We start from the raw sequence: 21,701 nt of genomic DNA on the forward strand, positions 1-21,701 counted from the left end.
TCCAGGAGGGGATTCCAAGATCTTGGGAAGGTCATCCCAGCCCTCAGGGAGGATATCCCAACCCCTGAGGAGGGAATCCCAACCTCAAGGAGAGCATTCCAGACCTCCAGGAGAACATCCCAGCCCCGAGCAGGGAGGCTTCCCAAACTCCCAGGAGGGACAGCCAGACCTCAAGGAGGGAGGACATCCCAGCTCCAAGGAGAGCGTTCCAGACCTCGAGGAGGACATCTCGGATCCAAGGAGGATATCCCAGCTCCTAGGAGGATATCTCGGATCCAAGGAGAGCATTCCAGACCTCCAGGAGAACATCCCCACTCCAAGGAGAGCATTCCAGACCTCAAGGAGGACATCTCGGATCCAAGGAGGACATCTCAGTTCCAAGGAGGACATCTCGGATCCAAGGAGAGCATTCCAGACCTCAAGGAGGACATTCCAGCTCCAAGGAGGACATCCCAGCTCCAAGGAAGACATCTCAGCTCCAAGGAGGACATCTCAGTTTCAAGGAGAGCATCCCAGCTCCAAGGAGAGCATCCCAGCCCTCCAGCTGGGAAGGAGGGGGCTGGGAGGCAGCTGATCCACCAGGATCCTGGCGTTCCTGCTCCGTTGGGTCACCTTCTCCCTCCTCCCACGAGGCATTCCCAGAGTTTGTCCTTTGGGTCTGGTTTTGGCCAGAGACACGAGGAGAAGCCCAGCGGACACCGAGGGGAGGCCAGCGCCCCTTTCCCTGTCCCCCCCTTGCTTTGGCAATGGTCACAGGCTACATGCTCCCGGGAAAACCCAAAAATAAAAATTAAAAAAAAAAAAAAAAATGGGGGAAAAAAAATTTAAAAAAGGCAGGGAAATGGCCACCAAAAGTGCTGGGAAAGCGACCAAGGGGATGAGAGTGGCAGATGTTCCCGGTCCATCCGGAGTTCTCTTGGGTATTGCAGTGAGTGTGTTGTTAGCACGTGGCAAAGCTACATAAGAGAAGATGCTACATTCCTTGGAAAACAAAAGTAGTGCTGAGTTGGATCTGCTCTGAGTTCGGCGGGGTTTTCCCCTCGGAAAGCCACCTTTTCCTGGGAGGCAGGGAAAGGGAGTGCCAGGAAAAAGGAACCTCGTCCTCAGCCAGACTGGGCTGCTCCCAGCAGGGCTGGGAGAGAACTGGGAGCTTCCAGGACGAGGTCTGGGAACAGTCTGGGGGGAATTTTCACCTCTCCTTCCCCCCTGCCTCACACCCACTCCTCGCTCCCTCTCCCCTCCCAGGGAGGGCGTCCAGGGCAGATTTTTTTTAGTGGGGGAAGGAGATTGAAAATTTCAAAAAAAAAAAAGGGGAAAAAAAAAAAAAAAAAGAAGAAGGATATTTACAGCTCTCCACGACCAGTTCTGCAAGGTCTCCTTGGATGTCTCCTTCCCAATCCCAGCCCCTACGGGCAGGAGGGGCTGGTGGAGCTCTCCAGGGAGGACTGGGAGAGGCGGCGGGTCAGGGGTCCGATGCTGGAGTCGGCCAGGGAGGAGGTTGGGAAGAGTTTGTACCAGCCCGAGACGGCGCTGGAGAGATCCAGCTCCTCCAGGATGATCTGGGCCATCCCCATGAAGCACTTGTGGTCCATGCGCCCGTAATCGCCCCAGACGATCACCTGTGGGCACGGAAGGGCTGATGGAGCTGGGAGTTCTGGGGAAATCCTGCCCAGCTGGAGAAACCCTGCTTGGGAAGGTCTGAGGGATGGCAGGAAGGGCTCTGGGGATCCCTGGCCTTGCTCCTCTCGCCCTGTGAGGGTGGGGAGGTCCTGGCACAGGGCATCCCAGATCCCAAAGAGGGCATCCCAACCTCGGGGAGGCCATCCCAGCCCTGAGGAGAGCATCCCAAACCTGAGGAAACCATCCCAACCCCGAGGAGAGTATCCCAACCCCAAGCAGGGCATTCCAGACCTCCAGGAAAAAGTCCTGGACCTCAAGAAGAACATCTCAGCCTCGAGGAGATCATTCCAGTCCTCCAGGAAAACCTCCTGGACCTCAAGGAGAACATCTCAGCCTCGAGGAGATCATTCCAGACCTCCAGGAAAACCTCCTGGACCTCAAGGAGAACATTCCAGACCTCCAGGAAAACCTCCTGGACCTCAAGGAGAACATCCCAGCTCCAAGGAGATCATTCCAGGCCTTGAGGAGAACATCCCAACCCCAAGGAGAACATCCCAACCCCAGCCAGGGCATTGCAGACCCCAAGGAGGGCACCAGACCTCGAGGAGAACATCCCAGCTCCAAGGAGGGCATTGCAGCCCACAGAAGCTGTGGCTCTCCCACCCCTGGCAGTGCCCAAGGAAAGGCTGGATGGGGCTCAGAGCCACCTGGGACAGGGGGAGGTGTCCCTGCCCACCTGCAGGACTTTGCCCTGGGGACTCTCCTCGAAGAGCAGGGGCTGCTGGTACGAGGGGTCGCAGGTTTTCTTCACCACCTTGGTCTTCTTCTTGGCCAGGCAGACGCCGTTCTCCAGCAGGTAAACCTTCACATAGGTGGCTGCCGTGGGAAACAGGGACAACCAGGGACATGGAGCAGGACCCTGGCACGATCCCAGCATGGCACCCAAACCCCCCCTCCACAGGCACCTACCAGGGATGCACTTGGAGCCCATCTTTGGGATGAGTCCCCTGGCCTGGATCACGTCCACCTCCAGCTGCCCGTTGCGGTCAGCCATGCCGACGTGGACATCTCCTGCAAGGGGGGACACACCTTCAGGGCCGTGCCTGATGGTCACCTCCCCCTGGGGACAGCCCCGTGTCCTCACCACCAGTGGGAACTGGGCACCCCCATGGTCACACCCAGAGTCCCACTGGACGCCGGATTTGTTGGGAATTAGGGGCTCAGTGGATGGGAAGGAGCTTGGAGAGGTCTGGGTGGGAGCCAGGAGAGGTCTGGGTGGGAGCCCCTCCTCCCCATCAGCTCCATCCCTGTCACTGGGATTTTATCCCTCGTGGTGGGAATAGGGCTGGGATTTACCCAGGCTGGGTGATATTCGTGGTGGGAATAGGGCTGGGTGAACTGTGAGGGCTCCAACCACGCCTCTCCCTTCCCCCTTTCCTCTTCCCCCTTTCCCCTTCCCCTTTCCCCTTTCTCTTCCCCTTCCCCCTTTCCCTTTCCCCTTTCCCCTTTCCCCTTCCTTTTCCCCTTTCCCCTTCCCCCTTTCCCCTTTCCCTTCCCCTTCCCCCTTTCCCCTTTCCCTTCCCCTTCCCCTTTCCCCTTTCCCCTTTCCCCTTTCCCTTCCCCTCTCCCTTACCTCTTTCCCCTTTCCCCATTCCCCTTTCCTCTTTCCCCTTTCTCCTTCCTCCTTTCCCTCTCCCTTTCCCCTTTTCCCCTTTTCCCCTTTTCCCTTTTTCCCCTTTTCCCCTTTTCCCCTTTTCCCTTCCCTTTCCCCTTTCCCCTTCCCTTTCCCTGAACTTCCCTTCATCGACTTATTCAGGACCAGCTCCCAGTACCACAGGGACAGAGGGGACAGGGGAGGGGACACCGGGCAGCTCTTCCCATTCCCAGCATCTCCCAGCATCCCTGGCAGGATCAGGGGCCACCCTGGGGTGTGTCCCCAGCTGCTGCTGGCTGGGAATTCAGACTTAAGGAGCAACTTTTGATCCCCATTTGGGATTTCAAAGGGAAAAGAGGGACGGATTGTGAGGGTTTGGCTCCAGGATGCTCGAGAAGGAAGCCCAGGGAAGAGGAAGCCTCGGGAAAAGGCAGAGCCGCTGCTTCTCAGGGATGCCCTGCCCTGAGCCCTGCTCCCCTGCACAGGGCACAGCATTCCCAAACATCCCGGGATGCGCTGGGATGGAGCCCTGGGAAGAAACACGCGGCCTCTTCCCCCCATCCCTCCCTCGGAGCCCCCCGGGCGCTGCCCCTGCTCACCCATCGGGGGGGTTGCCAGGGTCTGCCGCCCCACGAGCTGCCCCGGCCCCAGCCCGTCGAGGAAATCGCTGAACTGGCTCTCGGCTCCCAGCCGCGTGGTGGGGAAGATGAACCTGCAAAGGATTTTCATGGAGCATCCCTCTGCCGGGAGGGGTCCCGGCGCCCTTCCCGATCCCTGCCCCGTTCCTTACGTGCCGTCGGAGCTGTTGCTGTTGGTGCTGCCGTCCGTGGACTCCCGGCTGCCCTGCCGGGTCACCCTGGTCCTCATCTCCACGGCGATGCCGGTCTCGGTGCTCCTGCGGATGGTGCTGCGCAGCTTCTTGGGGCCCCCCTCTGGAATTGGAGACGGGATCAGCCCCAGCTCCTGCCCCCAGCCCTTCCCTGCCTTCCTGCCTTCCATCATTCCAGAGAGTTCTGCACCGTTCCCCGGGTGAATTCCCACGGGATCCTGCACGGACACATCCCGGTGCGGCAGGAGAGGAGAGCCGCGGGCTGGCTCCGTGTCCCCGTGTCCCCATTCCATCACAGCCTCGCTCTGTCCCAGTGTCACGGTGGCTCTGCATGGCTGAGGGTCCCCTCTGCAACTGAGACCTGCCCCACTCACCCCACAAGAGCTGGCACCGTCCACTGGCCTCCAAAGTCCCCGTGCCAGAGGGGACAGGAACCACAATGCCACAGCCCCAACGCTCCTGATGTCCCTTTTCTCCATCTGCCCTGTGTCCCTGTCCCTCTGCCAGAGGGGACAGCGACCTGCAGGTGTGGGCACAACCCCAAAGCCTCCTCATGTCCCCTTGGCCTCCAAAACGCCCCTGTCCCCGTGCCAGAGGGGACAGGAACCCACAATGCCACAGCCTCCTGACGTCCCCTTCCTCCATCCCCTTGTCCTCCAAAATCCCCATGTCCCCATGCCAGAGGGGACAACAACCCACAGGTGTGGGCACAACCCCAAAGCTGCCTCATGTCCCCTTGGCCCCCAAAACCGCTGTGCCCCTGTCCCCGTGCCAGAGGGGACAATCCGCAGTGCCACAGGTGTGGGCACAGCCCCAACACCACCTGATGTCCCCTTGGCCTCCAGAACCCCCCTGTGCCCCTGTCCCCATGCCAGAGGGGACAGCAATCCATGACATCAGAGCCTCCTGATGTCCCCTTTCTCCATCCCCTTTCCCTCCAAAATCCCCGTGTCCCCATGCCAGAGGGGACAACAACCCTCAGTGCCACAGCCCCAATGCTCCTGATGTCCCCTTTCTCCATCCCCTTGCCCTCCAAAATCCCTGTCCCCGTGCCAGAGGGGACAATCCGCAGTGCCACAGGTGTGGGCACAGCCCCAACACCACCTGATGTCCCCTTCCCTCCACCCCCCTCCCCGCCACGTGTCCCCGGCGGTGGCAGATGGCAGCAGGAGGAGGAGGAGGGTGGCACCGGCGGCCACCCCTGGCACTGTCCCCGGGCCCTGCTGTGTGACCATGTGTGAGTGGTGGCATGGCCAGCTTTGTCCTGCTCCTTCGGGGCTGTCCCCACACAAGGGTTTGCCCGGTCCTGCAGCTCCCTGGAGCAGCCTTAAAATTTAGGGAAATATTAACTGGGGAGGGATTGAAGCTGTGAGAATTGTATGTTGTACATAATTATAATTATATTATAAAATATTCCTTATTTATATTATATTATATTATATTACATTATATTATATTATATTATATTATATTATATTATATTAATTATATTATATTAATTATATTATATTATATTATATTATATTATATTATATTATATTATATTATTATTGTATTGTATATTAATAATATATTATACACTTAATATATATGATATAATAGACAATATATAATATAAAATATAAAATATAAAATATAAAAATATATAAATATGATCTACATCATATTTTATATTAAATAGTATATGTTACATATGATATATATTATTATATATATAAAATATTGTATAATATGCCTTTTTATGATATAAGGCATTTAGGTGCCATTTTTGGGTGTCATTTTCAGGTGCCATTCTTGGGGTGTCATTTTCAGGCACGGTTTTTCGGGTGCCATTTTTAGGTGCCATTTTTGGGTGTCATTTTTTTGGGCGTCATTTCTGGACACAATTTTTCAGGTGCCATTTTTGGGCATCATTTTTTTAGGCGTCATTTCTAGACACAATTTTTCAGGTGCCATTTTTGGGTGTCATTTTTAAGCGTCATTTTCAGGCACAATTTTTCAGGTGCCATTTTTGGGTGTAGTTTTTTGGGTGTCATTTTCAGGCACAATTTTTCAGGTGCCATTTTTGGGTGTAGTTTTTTGGGTGTCATTTTTAAGCATCATTTTCAGGCACAATTTTTCAGGTGCCATTTTTGGGTGTAGCTTTTTGGGTGTCATTTTCAGGTGCCATTCTTGGGGTGTCATTTTCAGGCGTCATTTTCAGGCACGGTTTTTCGGGTGCCATTTTTGGGTGTCATTTTTTTGGGTGCCATTTCTAGACACAATTTTTCAGGTGCCATTTTTGGGTGTCATTTTTTTGGGCGTCATTTCTAGGCACAATTTTTCAGATGCCATTTTTGGGTGTAGTTTTTTGGGTGTCATTTCTAGGCACAATTTTTCAGGTGCCATTTTTAGGTGCCATTTTTTGGGTGTCATTTTTTTGGGCGTCATTTCTAGGCACAATTTTTCAGGTGCCATGTTTGGGTGTAGTTTTTTGGGTGTCATTTTCAGGCGCCATTCTTGGGGTGTCATTTTCAGGTGTCATTTTCAGGCGCGGTTTTTCGGGTGCCATTTTTAGGTGCCATTTTTGGGTGTCATTTTTTTGGGTGTCATTTTCAGGTGCCATTTTTGGGTGTCATTTTTTGGGTGCCATTTCTAGACACAATTTTTCAGGTGCCATTTTTGGGTGTAGTTTTTTGGGTGTCATTTTTAAGCGTCATTTTCAGGCACAATTTTTCAGGTGCCATTTTTAGGTGTCATTTTTTTGGGCATCATTTCTAGACACAATTTTTCAGGTGCCATTTTTGGGTGTCATTTTTTTGGGCATCATTTTTTTGGGCATCATTTCTAGGCACAATTTTTCAGGTGCCATTTTTGGGTGTAGTTTTTTGGGCGTCCTTTTCAGGCGTCATTTTCAGGCGCCCTTTCTCGGGCACCATTTTTAGACGCCTCCATCACACGCGGACCACCAAAGCGCGCCTGGTGGCCACCTCAAACCCCAAGAGGAGGACCAGGGCGGCCTCTCACCCGTCTGGTTGAGCTGCAGGGTGCTCTTGCTCCACTGGGACAGCCCCACGATCGCCACCATCTTGGCGCCCAGGCTGGAGCGTCGCTTCTTGCTGGCGGTGACGGTGACGGAGACGGAGTCGGCGCTGCCGCGGGCGCTCTTCTCCAGGCTGTACATCTCTCCGCTGATGCTGGAGCTGCGCACCACATTCCTGGCAGACGAGGAGCTGGCATCCCCGTTGAACATGGTCAGCGCGCCCGCCGGCACCGGCTCTGCTGCCCGGGATCAGCTGCAGGGACAAGTTGGGGACAGGGTTGTGGCATCGTCCCCGCAGGGATGGGTGGTGCCATCGAAGTGTTGACAAGTCCAGGAAATTCGGGGGGCACGACCCGCTGAGGGCTGGAAATCAGGGAAAGGTTTTTCCCACTGGGAACTCCCCAGGGAATGGGAACGTTCCCGAGGCTGCCAGGGCTCCAGGAGTGTTTGGACACCACTCCCAGGGATGCCCAGGGTGGGATTTTGGGGTGTCTGTGCAGGGCCAGGGGTTGCACTGGGTGATCCTTGTGGGTTCCTTTCACCTCAGTATATTCCAAGATTTTTCCCCCAGCCATGGGAGCAGCAGGAAGGGAACTCCCCAGGCTCGCTCAGGAGCATTCCCGAGGCTGTCAGAACTCCAGGAGCATTTGGACACCACTCCCAGGGATGCCCAGGGTGGGATTTTGGGGTGTCTGTGCAGGGCCAGGGGTTGCACTGGGTGATCCTCGAGGGTTCCTTTCACCTCAGTATGTTCCAAGATTTTTCCCCACCCACAGGAGCAGCAGGGAGGGGTCAGCACCCCCGGGGTGAACATCCAGCCCTACCTCAGCTCCCTGTGGGACCCAGACACTCCCAACATCCAGGAGACACCTGGATGGGCAGAAGGCTCTGAGTGCCACCAACCTGCCCAGCCAGGGATGAGGGGTCCTTGGGTACAGCCCCATCCACCCCTGAGGACATCCAAAATCTCCTCCAGCCAAGTTTTCCCTGCACATCCCCTTCTCCAAACATCTCCACACCCGCACATCCCCAGGTGATGGGATAGGAATCCCTGGATGGCAGCTCCGGGGGTGGATGCCAGAGCTCCCACACGGCCCTGCTGCCTTCCTTTGGCCATGAATATTTAAATTCCAGCAGGATGGAGCATCCATCTTCCAGGGAAAGGTGAATTATTTAACTGCAGGCCAAGTGAAGCCACTTTGTGATAATGGATGGAGGCAGCGCCTGGAAAAATGTTTCCCTTTCAGGAGAGAGGGATGGGGAGTGGGGCAGGGTGGGGGCTCTGCTGCTCCACAGCGGGCACAGCTGGGATGAGACCTGATGGGAATCGTGGATGAGATCTGGCAGGAGCTGTGGGATCAGCTCCAGCACTGCTGAACTCGTGGATTTATCAATTGCAGGGGTGAGTGGGTGATTAGTCATTAATATCATTAATTAGTTGCCTCCTGGCTGGGGTTTTCCCTCCTGGCTCTGCCCAGGCATTGAGCCACGGCCTTGCCCCCACTCCTGGTGCCCAGGGGGGGCTCAGCACTGACCCCCAGCTCCAGAGGGATGGAGCCCTTGGATAAAGCCATTGGTGTGGGATGTATCCCAGCTCCAGAGGGATGGATCCTCTGGGACAAAGCCATTGGTGTGGGATGTATCCCAGCTCCAGAGGGATGGATCCTCTGGGACAAAGCCATTGGTGTGGGATGTATCCCAGCTCCAGAGGGATGGAGCCCCTGGATAAAGCCATCAGTGTGGGATGTATCCCAGCTCCAGAGGGATGGAGCCCCTGGGACAAAGCCATTGGTGTGGGATGTATCCCAGCTCCAGAGGGATGGATCCTCTGGGACAAAGCCATTGGTGTGGGATGTATCCCAGCTCCAGAGGGATGGAGCCCTTGGCACCAGGTGCATTCCCGGCTCTGGATCTGCCCCATCACAGCCCCGTGCCGATGTCCAACACCTCCTCAAAGAGGGGTCAGGGCTGATCTGCTGCCGTGGGGACCTTTGGGATGACACTTCCCAATGCCACCCGCCACTCTCAGGCTCCAAACCTGCTGCAACCCCTGAGTTTTCCCTTGGGATGCACCTGACACAGGGAATGAATCCCAAACACTTCCCCAGCCGCAGGGTCCCGCTGCACCCCATGCCTCAGTTTCCCCACCAGCAACCCTGGCTTAGGCTGTGTCTGAGCAAACACAAACCCCTCTGCACCAGGGCTCAGCCAGGCCCAGCCCAGGCCCCTCCACGCTCCAGGTGAGAAATCCCTGTGACAACCCCACCCCTGCAGGGCCAGGAGAACACACAGGGCTCCTGTTGCTGTTCCCCACTGGCTGCTCCAGCCGCCCAGAGAGCACCAGGCTCTGGTGGGAGCAAATTAGATCAGGAGAGCAGAGCGCTAATGGGATCATTTCCAATGCAACACACACAGGGATAATCCACTGCAAAGGAAGCCGAGCGGCTCCTCAGCCCGAAGGGAGGATTTGCTTTCCCCTGCCCGTGATTTTACCCCCTATCTCTCTGCACAATCTCTTTCTGCCCAGAGCGGGTGCTGGGTAGGGGGTTCAGGGGTGCCTGGTGCTGAGGTGAGCTGGGCTGGAGACTGGATTTGAGTGCTGGAGACTGTGGCTGCCACAGCTGAGCCGGCCTTGGCATGGCCACAGCATCCTCGGCACCACCACAGTGCCCTCAGCATGGCCACAGCATCCTCAGCATGGGCACAGCATCCTTGGCATGGCCACAGCATCCTTGGCGCAGCCACAGCATCCTTGGCGCCGCCACAGAATCCTCAGCACCACCACAGTGTCCTCAGCATGGCCACAGCATCCTTGGCAGGGCCACAGCATCCTTGGCATGGCCACAGCATCCTCAGCACCACCACAGTGCCCTCAGCATGGCCACAGCATCCTCAGTATGGGCACAGCACCCTTGGCACGGCCACAGCATCCTCAGCACCACCACAGTGCCCTCAGCATGGCCACAGCATCCTCAGCATGGGCACAGCATCCTTGGCACGGCCACAGCATCCTCAGCACCACCACAGTGCCCTCAGCATGGCCACAGCATCCTCAGCATGGGCACAGCATCCTTGGCACGGCCACAGCATCCTCAGCACCACCACAGTGCCCTCAATATGGTTACAGCATCCTTGATGCCACCACAGCATCCTTGGTACCACCACAGCACCCTTAGCATGGCCAAGGCATCCTCAGCATCACCACAGCATCCTTGGCATGGCCACAGCATCCTCAGCATCACCACACTGCCCTCAGCATGGCCACAGCATCCTTGGTACCACCACAGCACCTCTGATGCCACCACAGCACCCTCGGCACAGTCACAGCACCCTTGGTATCACCACAGCACCCTTGGTACCACCACAGCACCTCTGATGCCACCACAGCACCCTCAGCACAGTCACAGCACCCTTGGTACCACCACAGCATCCTTGGTACCACCACAGCACCCTCAGCATGGCTACAGCATCTCCGGCATGGCCATGGCACCCCGATGCCACCACGGCACCCCTGATGCCACCACAGCCCCCTCAGCCCGCTGCCACTGCCCCTGCCCCGGCTCCCCCTTCCCGGCAGCGCGGGGGGAGTCTGGGAACCGCAGCAGCTTTCCCTTCAAACGCCCATTTCCCGTTCCCCTCCATGTATTTATTCCCCGGATCCCAAACCAGGGATGCTCGGAGCCATCCACCGTGACGCCGCATCCCGCCCGCTCCTGCCCTGCCACGGGACCGCGTTCCGAGCTCCCGGGGCAGCGCCGCAGCCCCCGCAGCGCTCACCGCCGCCACGCTCCGTCCTTGCGGGAAACAACGACCACCGGCAGCCCCGGGAAGTTCCCCGGCGAGCCAGACCCGGAGCCCGAGGGATGCACGGAGCCCGCGGACAGCGCCGGGAGCCGTGTCATGGCTGGAGCATCGCCGATGGATGAGCACAAGCGGCAGGAAAATCGGGATCCCTGTTGCGTGTGGATGGCGGGGGCCGAGATCTGCCCCTCCCCGCTCGTGGCACCCCAAAAGAATATTACAAGAAAAGAGGAGATGGAGGCGTCTTACCGGCCCTGCGCCGGGGAGGAGGAGGAGGAGGCTCGGCTCAGCCTCCCAGCCCCATCCCGGCCGGATCCGGAGGGTGCCAGGGCGGGTGAATCCTTCCAGGGTTCTGGAGAGCCGGGGCTGTGCTGGCGCTGCTTCAGCATCTCCCTCAGCATCTCCATGGTTACACGGCTGACCCAGTTCTCCTCCCAGCCCCGAGCAGGGCCACAGTGGTCCAGCAGGGTGGGATGTGCTGGGAGCATCCCCGGGCTGGGATTCAGGGAGCTGATGACCCCCCTGGATCCCGACAGATGCCACGGGGATGGCAGGGATGGGAAAAGCGGGGCTCGAGACAGGACAGGGGGTCACGGGTGACCCCAGGAGGGGATGGAGCCAGTGACCAGGCAGTGCCAGGGGGGCTGCAGGTGTGGGAAGGGACAGCCCAGGGCTGGCAGGCAGTGATGGCCCCAAAAACGCCACAGAAATGGGAATGAGGGGCAAAATATTGATGGGGGAAATGGGCGCTTTGAGAAAAGCTCTGGAGAAGGAGGGAGCAGCCCTGCAGGTGCCCCCACACAGGTGGCAAAGGAGGAGGAGGAGGAGGAGGAGGAAGGTGCTAAATGAGCACGGTGGGGGTGGCTGGGAATGCTGCCTTGCCAGGGAAGGAGGCAGAGGGATTTTGGGAGCTGTTTGCTCCCTTAAAACCATCAAGGGAAAAACGGGGCTGGAAACCCTGGCAGTGGGGCAGGAGGTTCTTCCTGTCCTTGTGAGGCTGGGGCTGCTCCAGCCTGGAGGGAGACCACTGCAAACTGTGGATGTCTGCAGCAGGTAGGTCCTAAAATCAGCTTTTTTGGGAATAAAAAGGTTGCCAGAGCTGCCACCCCGAGGCCCTGTCTAGGCAACAACACTCCAGGGCAAGCTGCAGCATCCCAGCTCCCACACTCCTGCACCTCCAGGAATTTGGGAATAAGGCAAGGCTTATTTCCCCTAAAAGTATTTCGTTCTAATTAATTGCTTCAGCTTTGATAGGCAGCTGCTTGTATAATTTTAATTGCCCAACAAGGGCTATAATTGGGTGCACGTGAGCTGGGAATTTGGGAGGAACTCCAGGTCCTGGAATTCAGCTTCTCCTGGCTCAGGCAGGTTAGCAAAGTTCTGTCCTGGCTGGGATTTGCTGCAGGTGCAGCATTATTGCTGCTGCATCGGCTTAAAATTAAAAGATGGGTCCAAATGTGCTCCATTCCTCGGAAAAGTTGGGAAGTTTGGATGGGGCTGTGCTCAGGGATCCCACAGGAGCTGCCTCTGGAAAAAGGCCTGGCTGCTGATGAGCGAGGCTTAGCAAGGGAGGAAGAAGAGGAGGAAGGTCCTGGAGCACATCCCACACCATGGCTCTGCTCAGGATGGTTTTCCAAAGGGCAGGTGCTGGGATGGGAGCCTGGACTGGTTTTCCATCGAGATGGGAAGGGCTGGTGGCCGTGGTGTGGGTGGAGAGCTCAGGGTCTGATGACAGTGACAGTGACCAGGGGTGTCCCCAAGGGCTCAGCTCTTCCAGAGACCCGGCTATGGCTCTTGTGGGATGGCTCCCTCCGGCCTGGGAGCAGCTGGGGCTGCTCCAGGGGCTCTCCATGCTTCCATCTGCTCCTGCACGTGGGACCCAGGCTGGCAGCACCAGTGGGATCCAGACTGGAAGCACTGCTGGGATCCAGGCAGGGAGCACCAGTGGGATCCAGGCAGGGAGCACTGGTGGGATCCATACTGGAAGCACCAGTGGGATCCATACTGGAAGCACCAGTGGGATCCAAGCTGGCAGCACTGCTGGGATCCAGGCTGGGAGCACCAGTGGGATCCAGTGGAAGCACCAGTGGGATCCAGGCTGGGAACACCAGGAGGATCCAGGCAGGGAGCACCAGTGGGATCCAGACTGGAAGCACCAGTGGGATCCAGGCTGGGAGCACCAGGAGGATCCAGACTGGGAGCACCAGTGGGATCCAGACTGGGAGCACCAGTGGGATCCAGGCTGGGAGCACCAGTGGGATCCAGACTGGAAGCACCAGTGGGATCCAGAGTGGAAGCACCAGTGGGATCCAGGCTGGGAGCACCAGTGGGATCCAGAGTGGAAGCACTGCTGGGATCCAGGCAGGGAGCACCAGTGGGATCCGTACTGGGAGCACCAGTGGGATCCAGGCTGGGAGCACCAGTGGGATCCAGACTGGGAGCACCAGTGGGATCCAGACTGGGAGCCACAGCCCAGCATGGGGTCTCCAGGCAGCAGCGACACAGGAGAAATGTCCCATGGGAATCTTCCTGAGCCCTGCTGTGTCCAAACACATCTTGGTCATGGCAATTCCCTTTCCATGCCCATTCCCAGAGGATGTGTCCACCTCTGGATGCCACAGCTCCAGGAGGATCCAGTGGGATCCTCCATGGGGAACCAGTGGGACACAGAATCCTCCTGCACCCACTTTGTGCCATCTTCCACTGGGAGGGTGGGATGGGTGTGGAATTCCAGGCCATCCGTGGCTGAGCCCTTCCTGGTGAGGAAGGGGCTGCAGGACAGCAGAGGCTGCGCCCTGGCCACGCTGTCCCTGTCCCCCGTGTCCCTGCGTGACGTCTGCGCCCGGTTAAATCAGATCTGTGCTGAATCCCAGCGTTTCCTTGGCAACATCAAGGAATCCGAGGAGCAAAAGGCACCCGGCAGGGCCAGGCTGGGGGACAGCCAGCGCCCGCCGAGCCCAACTGGCCACCAGAGCCATGGGGACACTGCGGCAAGCACCGGGCATTCCCGATGGTCCAACCCATCCTGGAGATAATCCAGGACAGAGCGTGGATAATCTGCTCTGGTGGCACCTCGGTGCTGGTTGTGGCCACCACAGGCAGCTGGGGACGGAGCAGGACCTGGCTGGGGACACGCAGGAGCTGGCACCGTGGGCAGTGGGGCGCTGCAGCCGTGTGGCCCCAAAAACCGGGGCAGCTCCATGGGGATGCAAAAAACCTGGGATGGGTTTGGAATGGGATGGCCCCAGTCAGATCCTAACCCTTGTCCTGGTGGCACCGAGGGCTGGCAGGGCCGTGCCAGGGCTGGGGCTGATCTCCCTGGCACAGAGGGAAGGTGGAGAGGAGCTTTTCCCGTTCCGGCTGCCGCTGCCTTTCCGGCTCCGAGCTCTGCAATGCAGCTCGCACGGCTCGGCTGCTGTGTGTGAATCCCATCAATATTTCATGGAGCTGCTTCCTCCAGGGGAAGGGCTGCTCTCAGCTCTGGCTTTCTGCTGCTCCTACCAGCAGGGAACATCTGATTTCCTTCCAGCAGCACCCAGCAGATCGCCCTGGTCCTCCCCATTCCACATTGGCAAATATCCCTGGTGCCTTCCAGGAGCTCTGGATCCTGAAATCCCTCAGGTGCCACCCTTGGCCGCTGGCACCTGCCCAGTGCTCCTGGGGTCTCCAGGGACAAGCCACCAGCTCCAGGATGGGTCACAGAACCCAGCCACATCCCCAAATCCACATCCAGCAGCGGGATGTGCCAACAGCCCGGCTGGATCTGACATTCCCTGCCCAGCCACATCCATCTCACAGATCCCAGCTGGCTCCCGAGCCCAGCAGGATCTGGGGGTGAGCAGCTTTGTTTGCAGAAAAAGTTGCTTTTTTAACTGCTAAGGCTGCACAATTATTCCCGAGCTTCAGCAGAAAACTTGGGAAGAGTTTTGGGAGCCGGAGCCATGCCAGGAGAGGGCAGAGCCTGCGGCAAACACCCCTCGCTGTGGCACGGGGAGCTGGGGTGGCTCTCCGGGGGTGGCAGCGGCTCCTGCATCCCTGGAAGAGCAGGAGGATGGGATGAGGGACACGGGAGGATCCCAGCAAGGTGCTGCTGCTCCCCAGAGCACTTGTGAGAGGATAAGGCCAAAAGCTCTGGCGTTGCTTCACCACCCAACAACGAAAATCTGCACAGTTCCCAATTTCCAGGGTGAAACGTCCATCTCCAGGAGTCTTTTTGTCTGTGGAAAGGATGAGGAGCCTGGAGAGGCTCCCAGCAGAGCATCCCAGGGTGAGGAAGGAGCTCCTGATCCCGGCAGGCAGCGGGAGGAGCGGGGCTGTCAATCCCTTCCCAATAATTCCTAACCGAGGCTCTCTCCCTGCTCGTGGAGATGTGGTGACAAAACATTTGAAGTGCCTTGACAGAGACGCCAAGAGCTGCTGTCACACAGCTCTGGTTTTAATCAGCAGGAAAATTAGGGATTTTCATCACCTTCAACTGCATTTTGTATCTGTGTGAGGCTCCCCAAAGGGCTGTGCTGCATTGGGAGCCCACGGGGAGCTGAGCTCCAGGGATGGCAGCAGCTCGGGATGGATGGAAGGGGGGAATTCCCCCCCGGATTTGGGGCCAAGCTGCCGCAATGTCACCCTCTGTCCCTGTCCCACAAAGGCCAGAATGGGGACAAAGCGAGAGGCTGGAGAGTGGGAGGTGGCAGGAGTTTGGCCTCACAAAAGGATGTCGGAGATGGAACAGAGGGAGAGAGGTGTGAGCACAGCAGGAGTGGCCTTGGGAGGTGTCGGTGCGGGAAGGAACGGGCACAGGAGAACTGGGGCTGGAGAGGAGAGCTGAGAGCAGCCAGGGGATCAGCCAGGGATGGCTTGGGAATGAAACCAGGGATGGTTTGGAAATGGCCAGAGAATGAAACCAGGGATGGTTTGGGAATAGCTGGGGGATGAAACCAGGGATGGTTTGGGAGCAGCCAGGGGACAAAAGCAGGGACAGTTTGGGAATGGCCAGGGAATGAAAATAGGGACAATTTAGGAGCAGCCAGGGGATGAAACCAGGGATGGTTTGGGAACTGCAGGGAGATGAAAACAGGGATGGTTTGGGAGCAGCCAGGGGATGGTTTGGGAAAAGTCAGGACATCAGGCAAGGATGGTCTGGGAGCAGCCAGAAGATCAAGCAGGGATGGTTTGGGAACAGCCAGGGGATGAAAACAGGGATGGTTTGGAAATGGCCAGGGGATCAGGCAGGGATGGTTTGGGCAGGTGCTCCCTCATCCTGTGGGGGAAGAACAGCCCCAGGCTCCCGTGCCTGGCAGCAAAGCCCATCCCGTGCTCCCAGAGGATCTGCAGCCTCCCACCCCCAGCTCACAATGGAAACCAAGTGGCGCAGCCCTGGATGTTCCCTGGGCACCCAGAGATGGGGTTCAACCTTGGAAGCCCCTTTCCCGTGGGTCCCAGACCCCTGGGAGTGGGCACTGCCCACCACAGAGCCCCTCAGACCCCCAGGAACGAGCACTGCCCACCACAGAGCCCCTCACAGCCACCACCTCCCGTGGGGGCCACCCTCAATGCCACCTCTCACACAGTGGCCCTGGGGACCATTTCGGGGCACAGAGGGGACCCTGTGGCCAGCCAGGCCTGAGCCCGTTGGGGTGCCAGGGTGATGGCCACGCTGCCCTCGGGCTGTCCCCACTTGTTGTCCCCCTGGTTGTGGCACGAGGGAGCAGCACAGGAGCTCTGGCCATCCCAGGGCATGGTCTCACTCCTGCTCACCCCTTCCTGAACAATTTTCCCTCCAGAACCGACCTCAGCACCTGCCCCAAACCCCACGGAGGGCAGAGGAGGCTCTGGATCGAGGAAGAGGCAAATCCACGCACAAATCCCAGGCTGGAGCCGCCGGGAAACCCGGGACGAGCTGAGCCGGGTGCGATGCCCCGGGACAGACCCTCCCCAGCACCCTCCCCGCTTCTCCCGGTCCCTATCCCGGTTTTCCCGGCGCTGGGACCGGCGTGTACGGGACGGGGTTGACGTCAACGGGCTTTCAGCGGGATGATGGATGGCACGGGAAGGCGCTCCCGGTGCCGAGCCGCCGGCCGGGAAGCGCTGCCCGCCCCGCACCGGGAAAGGCTCCGGGGAACCGGCCCGGGGAGCCCTCGGGAACGGGGGGAGGGCGGCCGCAGCTCCCCCGTTTTCGGCGCAGCGATGAATTTGGGGGGTTCGCACCCGGCTCAGAGCCTGGGCGATGATTTAAGGGTGCCGGGCGCGCCTCGCCGGCAGCCGTGGGGCACGGGGGGACCCCCGGCGTTGTCCCCACGGGGGTCGAGACCCCTCGTCTCCCTCCATCCCTCCTCCCGGAGCTCCCGGAGCGCGCATCCCGCTGCTCCCCGCTAGCGCAGCCGCGCCGGGCATCCCCAAATTCACCTTCCCCGCTCCCCCGCCGCCGGCCGGGGATGCTCCGGGGCAGGTGCGGCCCCGCTCGGACCGGTGGCCGCGGGGCCCGGGGTTGTCGCCGCTGTCCCGGAGCGCCGCACCCCGCGGGCACTCACCGCTGCCGCCGCCGCCGCCGCCCGTGCCCGCTCCTCCCCCGGCCCCGGCGGGCTGCTGGGAGCGGCGGGCGGGGGAGCCCCGGGCCCGGCCCCGACGGTCCGGGCGGAGCGGAGAGGGACCGGCACCTCCCGGGGGACCGGCCCGGGACCTGCGCGAGGGGAGGCGGCAGCCGGACCCCAAACGACAGCGGCAGGACTGTGCAGCCATCAGGTGGATCCCAAGGGATGATGGAAGGAGCTGCCGGTCCCCAGGAGCCTCCAGTTGGACCCTACAGCCTGCAGCTGGAGTCCGGACCCATTAACCAGAGCTTGGGAGCCACCAGATGGATCCTGCACCCAGCAATTGAACCCCAAGGGGTACCAGATGGAGCCTGCACCCTTCAGTCAGACCCTACAGCCATCCATTGAACCCCAAGAGCCTCCAGCTGCACCCCATGCCCATCAATGGGACCCTACACCCATTAACCAAACCCCAAGAGCCTCCAGTTGGACCCTACACCCATCAGCTGGACCCCAAAAGCCTCAGGTTGAACCCTACACCCATCAACTGGGCTTTGTACCCATTACTTGTACCCCAAAAGCCACCAGCCAGACCCTACAGCCATCAGTGGGACCCCAAGAGCCCCCAGCCAGACCCTACAGCCATCAGTGGGACCCCAAGAGCCTCCAGCCAGACCCTACAGCCATCAGTGGGACCTCAAGAGCCCCCAGCCAGACCCTGCAGCCATCAGTGGGACCCCAAAAGCCCCCAGCCAGACCCTGCAGCCATCAGTGGGACCTCAAGAGCCCCCAGCCAGACCCTGCAGCCATCAGTGGGACCCCAAGAGCCCCCAGCCAGACCCTGCAGCCATCAGTGGGACCCCCAAGAGCCCCCAGCCAGACCCTACAGCCATCAGTGGGACCCCAAGAGCCCCCAGCCAGACCCTACAGCCATCAGTGGGACCCCAAGAGCCTCCAGCCAGACCCTATAGCCATCAGTGGGACCCCAAGAGTTTCCAGATGGACCCTACATCCAACAACTGGACCCTACACCAATCAAACAAACCCCAAAGCTCCCAGCCAGACCCCAGACCCCCCATTGGGGCTCAAAACCCTCCAGCTGGATCCTCCAGCCACCAGTTGGACTCTGGAGCTGTCACCTGCCCCTTCTGTCCCAGCTGGACCCCAAGAGCAGTTGCCAGCCCCTCTGCTGTCCCCTGGACCCCAAGAGCCCCCTGCCAGACCCCCGGGACCTCGGGAGCCTCCGGGCTGAGCCGGAGCCCCACAGCCAACCCTGCTCAGCTGGGTTTTGGGAATGCACCAACCTCCAGCTCCAATCCCGCTGAAGCAGCCATGGGGACACTGTGGGGACACCCTGGGGACACCATGGGGACACTGGGGTGCCCTGGATCCCGGCGAGGGAGGAGGTTTGGGCGCAGAGGCGGCGATTCCAGCGCTGCCCTTGGACTCACCTTGGCTGCCGGGATCCAAACACCGATTTCCCTCTAGGCAGCGTCTCCCTGCTCCCGGTGAATTCCTCCGGGGTGAATTCCTCCCAGCGCTCTCCCTGCGTTGCCTCTGCCGGCTGACATGGAGCCACGTGCCAGGAGCAAAGCCTCCTTCACCGCCTTTAACTCTGTCCCTCCCTAAAATCCCGCAATTCCCAGCTCCCCATCCCATGGGCAGCACCTCGGGCTGCACGGGGCATTCCCAACGCCGGGATTAGGGCCGGCCTGGGGAGAGATTTGGGATCGGGGTGGCTCAGTGAGTGCAAGCATCCATCAGTGCAGGGAGGATGTGGGATAATTCCCTCCCGTGCTGGAGGGAAAAACTGGGATGCAGCAGGTCCCGGCAGGAAAGCTGGTTCAGGAACAGGAATAGCTGAAAGAACTAAATATGGAAACTTGGATAAACCAGCGCTGAAGGAGGGAGATGGTTTCCTAACGGGATTCAAAGCATATAAACAAACTCAGGGAGGAGGGAGGTTGTCCAGAGGGGCCTTGGTGAGGAAGAGTCTGGAAAACCAGCTGGAATTCTCCCAGCAGGGAAGGCTATTCCATGAAATTTCCAGCTTTGTGGAGGAAGTGACGCTCCTGGGAACACACACTGTCAGGGGGAAGAGATAATGCAAACAACGTCCCTAAAAGATTCTCTGTGGGTTTTTTTTTCCAGCTGCTTTTTGATGATAGGAAGTTTCACAGCAATGGAGTTCTCAGTTCCATTGGAAGTTTTTTGCTCCCTTTGGCTTTCCTGGGATCACCACCCTCACACTGGGAAGGCTTTGGCACTGCAGATTCCCGGCTGGGGCTGCGCGGCACCAATTTCCTGGGAATTGCTTCCCTGGATGGACAAACCCCAAAGGCTCAGCCTTGTCCTGAGATCCCATCAGAGCTCTCCCATCTCCGATGTCTCTTAATTCCTTAAGGAGCTCGGCTTTGCCGGCTCCTCGGCACCTCCTGCTTTCCCCTTTGGGTTCGTGCCGGCACCGCGGGGCGGCTTAGCGCGATTATCCCGCTACAACTGCCCTAAGAGGATTCCCAGGCTCGGCTCAGGGTGGGGACAGGGATGATCCTCCCGGAGGTGAGGGTGACCCCGGGATCTGCAGCCCCCGTGGGTGCCACGAGCTGCCGTTCCTTGGGATAGGGTGGGAAATGCCCATGGATGGATCCCGGAGAGAGGGGGAGGGAATGGGGGTGGAGACCCAGGGAGAGGGTGGGAATGTCGGGGCTCTGGGGCTGCTCTGGGAGTCCTGGGGCTTCCCAGGAGATTTTGGGACATCCCAGGGAGATCCTGAAGCTTTCCAGAGGGCTGAGGCTTCCCAGGAGGGTCCTGGAGCTGCTCTGGGGCATTCTGGAGGTTCCCAGGGATGTCCTGGGGCTGCCCAGGAGGGTCCTGGAGCTTTCCAGAGGGCTGAGGCTTCCCAGGATGGAAGAACTGCTCTGGGGCATTCTGGAGCTTGCCAGGGATGTCCTGAGGCTGCCCAGGGGGGTTCTGGAGCTTTCCAGAGGGCTGAGGCTTCCCAGGAGGGTCCTGGAGCTGCTCTGGGGCATTCTGGAGCTTCCCAGGAGGGTCCTGGAGCTTTCCAGAGGACTCAGATTTCCCAAAAGGATCCTGGAGTTGTCCTGGGCTATCCTGGGGCTTCCCAGGAGGTTGCTGGGGATTCCCAAGAATGTCCTGGATCTTTCCAAAAGACTGAGCCTTCCCAGAAGGGTCCTGGAGCTGTTCTGGGACATCCTGGGGCTCCTCAGGAGGTTCTGGGACTTCCCAGGAGGTTCCTGGCGCTCTCCAGAGGACTGAGATTTCCCAAAAGGATCCTGGAGCTGCTCTGGGGCTGTCCTGGATGCTCTGAGGCTGCTCTGGAGGTCCCGCAGCTGCATTCAGGGAAGGAGAAGCTGCACCTGGAGAAGGGTTATGGGAAGGGGCTGCTTTAGGGCAGGATTGGGAATCCCAGTTGGGAATAACCCTGCCCTGGGAAGGTGCCAGTCCCTGCCCTGGCTGTGGGATGAGCCCTGACCCCTCTGGAAGCGCCCAGTGGGATGAGCTGCTGGAGCTGGGTCAGCTCCCTCCCTGCTCCCTGCTGGAGGCCGTGTCCCACTTCTGGCAGGAGCAGGAGCTGTGTGGAGAGGCTGGAAAATCTCCTGGCAGGAGCAATCGGGTCACCAGTGCTCACCAGTTGGATACTGGGACAGCCAGGGGGTTGAACTGGGCAGGAGGTGCTTTCCTGGGAAATCCTCTCCCCAGCAAAGCGGGAATATTGGGAATAAGGCTTCCCAGTCAGCACCAGGATGAGTATCTCAGCTCCCTGTGCTGATCCTAAAGTTTTGGGGGGGTTTTCCTGATTCCTGTCAGCTCTTCCTAAGGAAATGAGGGCTGGGAGAATGAGGGAGAGCAGGATTCCTTTAGGAATTCCCATCTGGAGCAGAAAAGGTAAAATTTCCCAGGACACAGGTTCAAACCTGAGCACAAAAGGGAACCCACAAGGCCAGAGTTGATCCTGGATCATCCCTCAGGAATTCTGGGCTCCCCAGGGGTCCTTTAGCAACACCCACAGGACAAATTATCTTCCCAGGGGTTTCATTTCAAAGCAGAAGGGTTAAAAAAAATCAGTGTCCAGGAACAAATATATTCCTAAATATCCTTAAATATGATGTGGCTCATCCTAGCTAGGACAGGCACCAAGTGGGAGGTGGCATTTCCATCTGGGAATGTGACAAAAAGGGTCAGGTCCCAAAACCTGGCTCTAAATGGCCCCTTTTTCCTGCAGTGTCC

At 58.7% G+C, this 21,701-nt stretch overlaps 1 protein-coding gene across 1 annotated transcript; it reads right to left on the bottom strand.

Annotated features, from left to right (window-relative positions):
- Positions 1 to 1,316: 1,316 nt before the first annotated feature.
- Positions 1,317 to 7,366, bottom strand: RIMS3 (regulating synaptic membrane exocytosis 3). Its single transcript, XM_059868656.1, has 6 exons — positions 7,110 to 7,366; positions 4,065 to 4,206; positions 3,874 to 3,986; positions 2,590 to 2,691; positions 2,357 to 2,496; positions 1,317 to 1,619 (listed from the first exon to the last, which is right to left on the bottom strand). The coding sequence occupies exons 1-6, from the start codon at positions 7,333 to 7,335 to the stop codon at positions 1,407 to 1,409; spliced, it is 936 nt and encodes a 311-aa protein (XP_059724639.1). The 5' UTR covers positions 7,336 to 7,366; the 3' UTR covers positions 1,317 to 1,406.
- Positions 7,367 to 21,701: the final 14,335 nt, after the last annotated feature.

Source organism: Haemorhous mexicanus, chromosome 27, assembly GCF_027477595.1.
Source record: "Haemorhous mexicanus isolate bHaeMex1 chromosome 27, bHaeMex1.pri, whole genome shotgun sequence".
Taxonomy (NCBI): domain Eukaryota; kingdom Metazoa; phylum Chordata; class Aves; order Passeriformes; family Fringillidae; genus Haemorhous; species Haemorhous mexicanus.